This window comes from Caenorhabditis remanei, chromosome V (genome assembly GCF_010183535.1).
Source record: "Caenorhabditis remanei strain PX506 chromosome V, whole genome shotgun sequence".
In the NCBI taxonomy this organism is placed as follows: Eukaryota; Metazoa; Nematoda; class Chromadorea; order Rhabditida; family Rhabditidae; genus Caenorhabditis; species Caenorhabditis remanei.
The window spans coordinates 12277715-12289844 of NC_071332.1; the positions used below are offsets into that span (position 1 = coordinate 12277715).

The following is a 12130-nucleotide window of genomic DNA, read 5'->3' on the forward strand; positions in this document are numbered from 1 at the left end:
CTCTCTCTCTCTCTGTCTTTACATTAACTACTGATACTCTCTCGATGTGTTTCTCCGCCCTATTGCAACGTCTCCAGCTGTATTATTGTTTTTTTTCCGTCGGTTTTTCTTCTTCTTGGTGGCTTTGTTGTCTCAGTTGTCTGGTCACTCTCGATGATAAAAAAAAGTGTTGAAAAAGTTTAAAGATTGATCACTTTGACCAGTATTTAAAGTTGAAAGGGACCCGATAGTTTTTGTTAAATTTCAAATTTCAAGATCTCATTTCAAATATTTTTAGGTTCCTAAAACGTTTCCTCATAATTTTAAGAACTCTTCCATTTTCAGGTCATGCCCTCCCTATCAATCCATATCCTGTCTATAGCCCTGTGTCTATCATCAGGCTTCCAGCAAGGATACATTGCCTCAGTGCTTAATCAACCATATGCTCAAATTGAACAGTTTATCAACTCGTCATGGATAGAACGGACCGGACATCCTATATCGGATTCCACTTTGGTAAGTTGCTAGGAAAATGCATGTTCACAGAGCTAGCAAGTCCTTTTTTAGTCTTATCTATTTCTTATCTATTCGATTGGTCTAAAGACCAGCTCCTTTTTCTACCATCTTCTCTACCACCCATACACACCAACGACCTTATCAGTTCCCTTTCTCACAGTCAAACTCTAAAAATAGTCTGCATTTTTCTTCTTCTATCTTTTCATTTTTCGATCGTCAGGTATTGTAGAAACTGGTTTACCTTGGACAATACTGAACAGATGCTATAAAGTTATTGTTTTTGCTGGAAAATAACAACAATAAACAATACTTTTTTCAGCATTTATTGTGGTCACTTCTCAATGTTTGCTTTCCAATCGCCACTATCTTTGGACAATTTCTGGCCGGATGGATGTGTAGTCAATTCGGAAGAAAGCACACGGCGCTTATGGCGTCTTTTCTTTATGTAAGCTTCACATCAATTCATTGATCACGTCTCAATCTATAATTTTCCAGATTCCTGGTGCTCTGCTTTGCGCTGCAGCCAAATGGTGTTTCCCTGCCTTCGAACTTCTCTTCGTTGGTCGTATCATCTGGTCACTCGCTAACGGAGTCAATACAGTAAACGCTACAGTATGGATAGTCGAATGTGCACCACCACAAATCCGTGGTCGAATGGCTGCAATGCAAGAGTTCTTCATGGCTCTCGGTTCTCTGTTAACTCAAGCAGTCGGTGTTCCGTTCTCTACCGATGAACTCTGGCCTTACAATTTCCTTCCGAACTGTGCTGTTGTTGTCGTGTCAATGGTGATGTTCTCATGGGTTGCCGAATCACCACAATTCATTATGGAGAAGTATAATGACGTGGATCGTGCCAGAAAAGCGTTGGCTCAATACCATGGAGTATCTGAAGACGATCCATCTGTGGAATCAGAAATTCGTATTTGTGAGCAAAGTCTTGGAAAGAATAAGGAGAAGAAGAAGACAGCAGGGGTAAGTTCTTGGAAGAAAACTGGGTCATCCAAAGACCAAAGATACAACTTTCATCACATAAAATATTTATAGGGTGGAATCGAAACCAGCCATACAGGAATGGAAATCATGTTCATGCCATGGCGCGCCAAGGATCAAACCTCCAGACTCATCAGATACTGTGCTTGGGTTGGAGTCATGGTCAAGATTGCGTACGTGTTCACTGGCGCCCGCTCCCTTCGTGGATACAGTACATTCATCCTCTACACTCTCTCCAACTTCACCTATTCTCAAGCAACGTGGCTCTCATTCGCCACCGGACTTCTTCGTCTTCCATTTACTCTCGTTCCAGTCTTTTTGGTTGATCGTCTTGGTCGCCGTCCACTTATTATTGTTTCAATGCTCGTCTCATTCGTCTCGATCTTGGTAATGATTGTTGCCATTGATATCAACGGAGAATGGAAGTACGCCACATTCATTGGACTTACCGTACTCCTTCTCATCAATACATGCGGAATTGGATCAGTTTCAAGATTCTATGCAGCTGAATTGGTGCCAAGAAACCTGCTTCTTTCCTCGGTCTCCACGTTGACAATGTTCGAAGCTCTCACCAAAATTGGTGTCGAGTTCGCATTTTATCCAACTGCTAATGTGGTGAGTATAATGGAAATCGACTTTGAATCATCTTCCTCAATTGAAAACTGAACTTATTTATTTTCTTTCAGATCGGAGCTCAATCTCTTCTTCTTTTCCTCGTCCCAACCGGTATCTTCACAGTAATGTGCTATCTCATGTGCCCAGAAACAAGCCGTATGACAGTAAACGAAGTGCTGAATAACGTGGCAGCAAAGAAGAAAATGGATGTAGTTTTCCCAATGTAATCACCTTTTTCCCACTCTTTCTCATCAATTTTATCAAGCTTTAATTGCCTTATTTCTCTCTTAAAAATACTAATTTATGACAGATCCTCCTGCCCCCACTTCTATAACATGACCTAACTTTTTGATCCTTCTTTGAGAATGTTCACTTTGAAAGAAGAAGGATGTCATTTATTCACTGACATTTTCCCATGTTTTCATACTTTTCGGGAAAAATTTCTCCAAAAATCCCATTTCTCTTTTCTTCCTCTTACGAGTTCCCCCACAATTTGCTCGGTTTTAATTCGTTTGTCTCTCGTTTTGACTATCAAATAGTTTTTTCTTTCTTTTATTCTATGTTTATAGTCGAATCCGTTGCGGGTATGACACGCGTTACTGTTGTTTTCTTCTATTTCCTTCTCAAATTTGAATCAAGTTGTATTTGTGTGTCATCAATTTGATAATAAAATAGATCAATCTTGAAAGAATCGAAATGACAGAGATCATCTAAAATTTCATAACTAATAATAAAAACATAACGATACAAACTAAAACAAATCGGGAAAACTAGAATTATTATGAGGAAGCTTTGACTGGCTCAGTTTTCGATTCAGTTGATTCACTTCTATCTTTCTCTGCCAAGAACTTGTTCAACTTGCTTTTCGATTCCTCCATTGCTTCAACTGTTTCGAATCTCTCCGCCTCTTCCACACTGTTCTTTAGAACTGGTGATGTGCGTGGTGCGATGAATTGACTATTGACCATTGCGTAGGCGATTCCAACGTTCACACCGTCAACTGCTCCCTGGAATCGACGCCAATACCAACCGATAAAGCCGCAGACGAGAACAGCGCGGTCCTGGAAATCGTTTTCACAGTTTTTATGTTTTGAATATTGTTTTAAAACTTCAGAAAAAAGATCCTTTTATGACCACACTTAAAAAAGGATATTAAAAACGAACCAATGACAAAGTTTCGGAATTACATCTGATTTGGTAACACCTATTTTTCAATTCACTCTCAGTAGTTCCAGACAAATGGGTTTCCAGACGACTGAGAAATGGAGCAGCGACGAGACCGGCGATCAGAAAACGACCTTGCAGCTTCCGACAAGCGTTTTTGATCACTTTCTCCGAGTTTGGTGTCATGAATTTCGGATTCAATTTTCGAGACAAGTACCAACGATAAAGCGGATGAGCAACGAGGCCGCCTAGAAAATAGATAGTGAGAACATTGAAGAGAACTTCATCATTACCGAGGACACTCATCACTTCTGCTGCCTTGAAAGTGGCAAAAATCGCGTATTCTATGTGGGGCCTTGGAATATCTGCTAGAGATTGAGCATTGATCCATCTGCTTGAAATTTGAGTAAAGTTTGCGAACCAAGCTTCCAGACCAATCATTTTCTGAAATCTAAGCCAATAACAGCATTTTGAGAGAAGAAGAACCGATGGAGGTATGATTTTGTCGATTCGAATGTATCGAAAACTGTTTGGAAACAGGAAGGCGAGAGAAGTGTATTCATGAAAATTGCATTTATAGAAAAATATTTTTTTAAACAACGAAAAAAACGAAAAACAGATGTTTAAAATAACTGAGGAACAACGAAAGCATAACAACAACAATTAAGAAAGAAAAAATATTGGAAACAATTTAACAATATAATTAAAAGAAATGGGAATTTTAAGAGCTACTAGCACTGGTTCCGAGAGCTTTGCGAAGTTTGGTCTGTTCTTTTTTCGATAGGACACGACTGATCTCCTTCTTACGTGATTTGATGCTCTTCTCGCGTTTCGCCTCACTTTCAGCCATCTGGAAATAAATTTATTTAAGCTGAACTACTTTTGTTTTAGAGACAACAAACCTCTTCGGCTTTTCTTTTCTTGTATCCTTCCTTGATGTTTTCTTGTTTCTTCAAATCCACTTCATTCAATGTTCTCAACATATCCATAAATCTCTCTTTCTTTGCCTCCTCTGGTTCCAAAACTACAACAGTATGTTTGGCAATCAATGAATCCTTCTCCTTCTCCTCTCTTGCTTGATATGTTGGCTTCATCTTGAATGGCAAACTCTTTTGGAGTTTCGGTGGAAGATGGATTGGTGCCGATTCGAATTCTTTGCGAACGACGGGTTTGTAGTCAGAATCCTTGTTTTGTGGAGTTCCCATTCCCAGTTCTGATCTCATCTTTCCGACAGTTCTCATTCCGATCCATGGCTCCGCAGAAGCTTGAAGATGGTCAGAAATGGGAGTATAGAAGCGAGGGATTGGTACAGTAACCCAGGAGCGTAGGAATACGATATCTCTCATAAGAATTTTGTCTTCAAATGTTGCACGGAATGCTCCAGCAGGTGCTTTGATGGCTTTCTTGATTTGTCCACGGATTCCAGCAACTGTACGAATCGTGGCTCCTTCGAACTTCGCGACTTCTAGTTGTGAATTAAACATTCCTTTCACAAATGCAGTCTTTTTGAAAATTTTCTCAGGATGTCCGATTAATTTTAGTTTCTTGACTACTTGAGTGGACTTGTCGAGATCTAAAACTCCACCGGTGGCGACAATTCGGTATCCCGGAGTTTTATCGGCAATCGACTGAATCGCTAGAAGACCCGTATTTTGGGCACAAATAGGTCCGAAGAACGATGCGTGACAATGCATGTGTTCTGGGGTGTATTTGAGGAAACGAAGACGCATGTTGTGATCTTGAACAGAGTAGATTGCAATCGTCTGTAAAAATAATTTTTTGAGGATACAAGTGCTAAACTAGGATAAAACAAATTTTCAACGGAATGGGATTATTACCTGGAATCTTCTCCATCCACAGCTGATGATCAAAGGATCTCTTGATTTTAATGTTCTCTCAAACCAACGATGTCTCTTGACTCTTGCTTGCACAACTCCCATATTCTGTTCTCCAGGAAGCAGTCCACCGATAATGTAGGGTGCAGTCGTATCAAAATGAATAACGAATTCACATGGAACGCTTTCAATCTCGATTCTGACATAACGTCCGGCACGGAAGCCTTCAATTTTCTCTCTTTCTTCTTCGTCCATTCCCTCGAATACTTGACGATTGAGATCTGCTTGTTCGGTCAACTCGTTCTTTGCTTTATTGTAAAACTTGCAAGTTTCATCATAGTCATCGTTAAACCTCTGCTTCAGCTTGATTTTAGCTTCGAGGCGTTTCTGTTTCCGAGTTTTGTCGGCTTCTGAATCATCTCCTTTCTTGTCATCTCCGTCTTCTTCATCGCCTTCTTCTTCGTCATCCACATCATCCTCGTCATCTTCCTCATCATCACTTCCAATTTCTTTCTTTAGTTGTTCTTCTTCAGCATCCTCCTCACTCCAGTTTCCAGTAACGAATGAATCAGCGATCGATTGACGGATTTCCTCAAGATTCCAGTCATTCGAAGAAGTCGAACAAATGGTTGGGAGAACACCATAGCCGAATCCGTCTTCCTGGTCATCTTCGCTTTTTTGGTTCTGCTTTCGGACTACGAACAAGTCATCAATAGTTTCCTCTTGCTCTTCTTTTGTGACTTTCTCTCCGCCATAAACTAACTTCATCCAATTTACTTTCAAATTTTTTGATTCGCGATATTGAGCAACGGCTTTAGAGGCGAGATTCGACCACTCATTTTCTACGACCTCCTCTTTTTTAACGTCAAGTTCGTCGTCTTCCTCTTCTTCAGATTCTTCTTCATCGTCAAATTCCTCTTCATCATCAAATTCCTCTTCCTCATCGTCCATCTCTTCATGTTCATCTTCGATTTCTTCTACATTTCCCTCTTCTGCATCTGATTCCATATCAACATCCAATGCAACTGAATCACCGAGAAGTTGAAGTGATGACTTCTTAAGCTTGTCATCGATTCCTGACTTGACGCCTTCCAACGCTTCGACAAGATGATCTCGCTTTCTCTGAAAATATTAGTAATAAATGAAAGCATTGTTGACGATAAGACTACACAGCAAGAAAGCATTCAATCTTACATATTTGCGGCTTGAAATAAGTTAAAAAGTTCAGAAAGGTGATGAAAAACTTACATTAAAGTTATGAGCATTTTTGGATTCGATGTAAATTGCATCCTTATCATAAATGACTCCTCCCAATCCCGAAAATGGTGCATAAACTTTTCTCTCCTTCTCATTCAGAGCACGTCGTTTGATTTCATCGGGCAATGGACAGGGATCCGGGAGACTGGTGACATTACTGATTCTCATATCTCCAACTCCTGGTACATGAATCGACGAATGATTTTTCAAATGTGCACCATGCACCCAACCATACATTGCTACGTGTCTATCCACCAAAGGTTCCGTTCTTAGCGTTTCAGCGTTTGTAACATCTTCGAATCGATCGCAGAGAACGTAGGGATGAGCATCTTTCCAGACCATCGGACGAAATTTCATAACAGAAATGAATCTAGTCAAATTGTGAATTTCATTGTATTTATACTGTCCATGTACCATTCCAGTCATATAGAACAGCTTAGCACCTTGATAGAGTTCTGTCCAGAATCTGTGCTTCAAAATTTTCTTGGTCTTATTAACACGAGAGATTCCATCGAGAAGATCTAGATGATTCAAGACACCCATAATACGTGGCATTCCATGTACTTGACAAATGTTGAGAAACTCAAAGGTTTCCATTTCAAAACCATACGAAGCGTCGACCATCAATAGAACCAGATCAGCAACCTTTGCAATATCAATCATATGATTAATATCATTTTTGACCTCAACGAACTGTACACGACGTTTCTTTCCAGTAACTATTGTAACTGGTCCGTTGATTTCTCCGAATCCATCACGAAGATAATACTTGACAAGTCCTCGAAGAAGTGTAGTTTTTCCAACTTTACTCGGTCCAACAATAGCAACGATAATTGGTGGAGCTTCTAACGGCTTTCTGTCCATCATCAGAACATGTTTCTTTTTCTCATTGAGATCAGCAGCTCTGCGGATAGCTTTTCCAGCGGCGACAGCGGAATGGAAGGTGAAGGCCTTCACATTGTTTCCTTTCGCTTTTGGCTCTTTCTTATCTCGCTTCTTTGCTTTTCCACCACTTTTGTGAACTGAAAAAAGTCCAATGAATCTCTATATTACTCAAATACAAAACTCAATTACTTACCATTATGAGCCTTGTTCTTTTGCCCCTCGAATGGAGCTGGAGGAGCCGGCATCGTTACCTGGAAAACATAGCGTATAGTAAAAATTTATTATTAATTTTGGAAGACTTTTCACTATTTTATTTTATATATTCCAGCGATAATAATACGGAAAACTCTGAAACTGGAAGATAAATTAATTTTAGATTGACACAATTGGCACGCCCGACGTGCGCGCTAAGTCTCCAGAAAGACGCTAACATTTTTTCTGTAAACACTTTTTTCGCAGAAGACTTTCACTTTCGTTCAGAGTTTTTCCTTTTTTCTTCCCACGCTTGATGTCACGGATTGTCTCAATAAAAAAGCAACTAAAACAAAAAGTTATTGATTTTAATAAAATAAAAGAAGTTGTCCGAAAAACCGTTGCAAATTTTTAAATAGAAACTATTTCTCAATAATTGATTTTTTATTTTTCGTGTCAATAGTTGTTGCCCACGTTTAACAGCCACAAAAACTTTATCACGAGAGTGGAAAATCAAGCTAGCAGGTTCAAAATGATACATGATAGCTAAAAAATTCTGAACAATGCGAATTGTGCATATAATTAAACAATTTTCTTAATATCATTCTCATTAGCTACATATTGCTCTCGTCTTTCATTGTCATATTCAAGCGATTCATTTCCAGATCTACGGAATGGACCTACTAGATTTGGAACTCGACCTTAACGTCGAGGATTCCTCATCTCCAGGTCGTAAAACTCGCAGGTCTCAAAACAACGCTGCAGCATCTACTGCACCGGTAGCATCTACCGCACCATCGAATGTTACACCAAAATCGAATAAAATTGCTAAGCAGTCAACGGTCACTCCGAAATCCAAAACGGCTACTAAAAAAACAACTTTGACACCTAAGACGCCTGCCAAACCACGCTCGAAAACTACTGCAGCAGCTGGAGATGTTGTTGAAGAACCGACGATAGAGGTTAAAATTGAGCCGAAGGATGAAACAGTTCCTAATGAACGGTGAAAAATTAAAGAAATCCACAGCGGATGCTGATTTTATTTATTTTCAGTACTTCCGAAGAAAGACAAGCAAGATCACCATCTACAGACAAACGCAGTCGTCACAAGGTTAAAAAAAGATTCTCGCCGTCACCCGTCGCTAAAAAACGCAAGTTAATGCCCATTGCTACTCCTACTCCAACCACTTCGAAGAAGAGTTCTAAAAAGAAGAACTCTACTGTCGCTAATGAGGAACAATTCGGTGAGGGTCTTCGCGATTATGGTGATAAGATCAGTCTGGAATCTCATACAGACTTCGACATACCAAACGAATGGAAGACGGGGACTTCATCGGAAACAGTGGAACAAACGATGGTTGAAAGTGAGTTTTTTTTCCTTTTGTGTGCTTGTGTGTATTCTAATTATATTGTATGCCCTACTAGTTTCAGAAAAAGCTAGAAGTGCGGAGGACGGCAGTAACAACTCAACAGCAGAAACGGCAACATCTCAGACTTCAGTAATTCTTTAAATAATTTTAAAACTTTGTTGGCTATACACGAAGCTATTCACATAATTTTTAACTTTAGAAACCAATTTATAACACTACAGTGTTCTATCTCATGTCTTCCGGTTTGAAAATGCATCTCATCATGTTCTTGTTGCTCCCTCTGAATTAGCTAAATAATAAATGATAGTTTTGTCTCTCTCAAAGGTCTCACCTCGAAATCAAACTACAAAGAATAAGCGCGCGCTGATTTTATTTCCATTAGAGAAAAGATTTCGTGGCGGGACCTTGTAGAAGAATAAGAAGAGTAGTTGGAGGGAAAACAACCGATTAGGAAGATAGATAAAATACAAAAAATTTAATCTTTCAGAAGCAAAGAAGAAAATCAGCTGCTTCTAAAAAAGTTCAACTGACCACTGCTTCCTCAAGGTTTGTTTCGTATTTCTCCCCTTCGCTCCAAAAGACGCAGGTGGTCAGACAGCCGACTCACTCTCCCTCTCACTCACTCACATCGGCATAATCTGACCTCTCTATGTCCTCTAATCTTTTTATTTTCAGTTCTCTTGGCGCCAAATCTTCAACTTCTCCTACTATTCCAAATACCGTTGATTCGTTAATTGATGAAAGTCGAGCTAGTACAGTTAGTAGAGAGCTTGGTATTGATGATGATGAATTAGAGTTGACTCCTGCTCCGAAACGCCAGAAGAAAGCATCAACAGTGAGAACACCAAAAGAAGCGGCAAATTCGGAGAAAAAACTCAATAGAAGAGTTAGTAGGAAAGTAGAATTCGAACAAGAGAAGAAAGAAGAATCAGAAGAACGGGAAGAGAGTATGGAGCCTTCGGAAGTAACCTCTGAAGCGACATCATCTAGAAGATCATCTGGAAACCGCAGAAAATCTTATCTGAAGTCTGCAAGTCAGTTCAAGGTATCAGAAGAACAACCATCTACTTCTTCTTCTTCAATTGAAACAATGGAAACCGCAAAACCAAACCAAAATAGTGCATTGGCGATAAAAAAACGTTTGATGGGAGAAGCAACGGCATCGCCTGGAAATAAGAAAACAAAAGCTGCCGAGAAGAAAATCAAGAAAGAACAAGATCTCTCTACTACCGAGCCACTACCAACTGCAGAAGTTCTTCCGACAGAAACCGAGGAAGAAGAAAAAGATACGAAAGTCGAAGAAGTCCCAGTACCAGAATCACCAGCTCCTTCAACTTCTGCTGCCAAGAAGGCTATTACACCGGCTGTTCCACCAACTCGTGCTTCTGCTCGCGTTTCCAAACCGAATCGTCTCTATAACGATGAATCATTCAATACGGAAGTTTTAGGAAGAACCCGTGTAACAGAACAGAATCCTGTGAAAGAGGTGAGTGTAAAGCGGAATGGTAAAGTCTAGTACACAACGTGGCGAGTACGTGTCGAACGTGGAGCTCGAGAATTCATATGAGATTATATTTTTGACGTTTTCTTCTATTTTTATTGTATTGCAACGCTCATCTCACTATTTTTACAGGCCCAAGCCAAAGAAACTACTCCGGAACTAGACATTCCGCTTCCAGCGAGCGCCCGCAGAAGATCGATGGCTGTCCCACGAGCTCCACCACCACCTAAGCCAGTCCCAGTGATCAATGGTGTCTTGAGAGGATATGTGCCATCGGTAAAGGTTCCCTTAGAAGATTATGAAGTCGACGGAACTATTGTTAAGCTCAATGGGGATGTTATGGAAACTCTTGACGTTATATTGTTCAAAGTATGCAAAGATGGACTTGTGAAGCATGAGGATATTGATCCGAAAGTTGTGAAGGCAAAGACCAAGTGAGTTTGAGCAAGATTAATGTCTGGAATTGTTAAAAGTATGTTTCAGAGCCAAAATCAATAATGCAAAGCGTCTGAAACTGGAGTCGAAAAAGCTGGATATTCAGATGAAAGTAAAAATCCCGACTTCTTCAGAAGAACTTGGAAAACGTAAGAGACAGGCTCCGAAATCGATAGATGAAATTTATTGGACTCCTCCCGTAAATCGTCAGAAGGTCAAATCTGAGCAAAGAGACGAAGAACGAGAGGAGACACCTCTCGAAGATCAGGATACGTTTCCAACTGATGAAAGACGCCAACAAAAGGCACGAGAATCAATTTCTAATCTGTTCGATGCTGAAATGGATGCGACAATGAAAGAAGCAAAGACGAATTTCTCAGTGCGATTCGAAGATTATATCCGACCGAAAGTCAAGGGAGCACAGAAACATGCGAAAATCAAGTTAATGTCCAGAAGACGTCAATCTGCTGATCCGGAAGATTTTTACTATCAAGAACTATTCACCGATCAAATCAGTCCATCAGCTAGTAACATAGAGAATGTGGAGGAAGCAGAAGAGATTGATGTTATGGCGATGGACGATGAAATGGAGCCAGAAGAAGAGATCTCTCAAGAAAAAGCTATCTCCATAAGAACAGAAGCTCTCGATATTGCTGAGCAGATTTCAACAATAATACCACGGCCAGTCAACCATGATGGAACTCCAATGACGATGGAACAAATACAGATGAAAACCTTAGAGCATTTGGAATCTAGAAGAAACTGCCTCGCAGATACAATGGGTATTGTTCTCAATCAGCTGTCTCATGAAATGTCGCCACCGACAAGAGGATTAGAGGAGCAAGGATGCATTTGGCATACTGTCACTTCTGCAAATGCACAAGTTCTCAAAAATATCTACACAGTTTGCGATGAGTTGAGAGAAGACGCGATCACGTGGTCACATCTTTTCATGATTGAGAACTTGCCGGTCCATATTCTGGCTTCGTATCTCAGTTTGTTGAGATATGCAAAGAAAATTGTGAGTAAGATGAAAAGTGCTCTAGATTGATCAATTGAGAACAGATTTGTAGATGCTAGCAATAATCTTACATTCCTCTTATTTAGTATCAACTTTCCTATGTTTCAGAATCCACCCCGCATCGGCTACATCATCAACAGCACCGTTGACATAGATCAGGACTGGATTCAAATTACCGGTTTAATCAAATCATTCGCCCACAAACGGGGCATCGAACCTGGCACCGAAGTTCTTCGAAACACAATTCCATTTCGACGATTCGAGAACACGGTTTTTCTGCTTGTCCCCCCGACGTTGACGATCGGGGACAACCAACGACATCGTCAGCACGGACGTATCTTCCGTTGGCTTCAATCGATTGGTCATCCAG

The 12130-nt window shown here is 40.2% G+C and overlaps 3 protein-coding genes across 3 annotated transcripts; 1 reads left to right on the top strand and 2 right to left on the bottom strand.

Moving 5' to 3' along the window:
- Positions 1-327: 327 nt before the first annotated feature.
- On the top strand, positions 328-2327 carry GCK72_019285 (uncharacterized protein; the record flags this gene model as incomplete). Its single annotated transcript, XM_003115167.2, has 5 exons — positions 328-495; positions 815-940; positions 991-1467; positions 1540-2100; positions 2172-2327. The coding sequence occupies 5 exons, from the start codon at positions 328-330 to the stop codon at positions 2325-2327; spliced, it is 1488 nt and encodes a 495-aa protein (XP_003115215.2).
- Positions 2328-2879: 552 nt separating this feature from the next.
- On the bottom strand, positions 2880-3705 carry GCK72_019286 (uncharacterized protein; the record flags this gene model as incomplete). Its single annotated transcript, XM_053732956.1, has 3 exons — positions 2880-3161; positions 3265-3512; positions 3558-3705. The coding sequence occupies 3 exons, from the start codon at positions 3703-3705 to the stop codon at positions 2880-2882; spliced, it is 678 nt and encodes a 225-aa protein (XP_053581869.1).
- Positions 3706-3985: 280 nt separating this feature from the next.
- On the bottom strand, positions 3986-7486 carry GCK72_019287 (uncharacterized protein; the record flags this gene model as incomplete). The annotated part of the gene is made up of 5 exons (XM_003115730.2): positions 3986-4114; positions 4167-5027; positions 5103-6221; positions 6348-7378; positions 7435-7486. 5 exons carry the CDS (start codon positions 7484-7486, stop codon positions 3986-3988), a joined length of 3192 nt encoding a protein of 1063 aa, XP_003115778.2.
- Positions 7487-12130: the final 4644 nt, after the last annotated feature.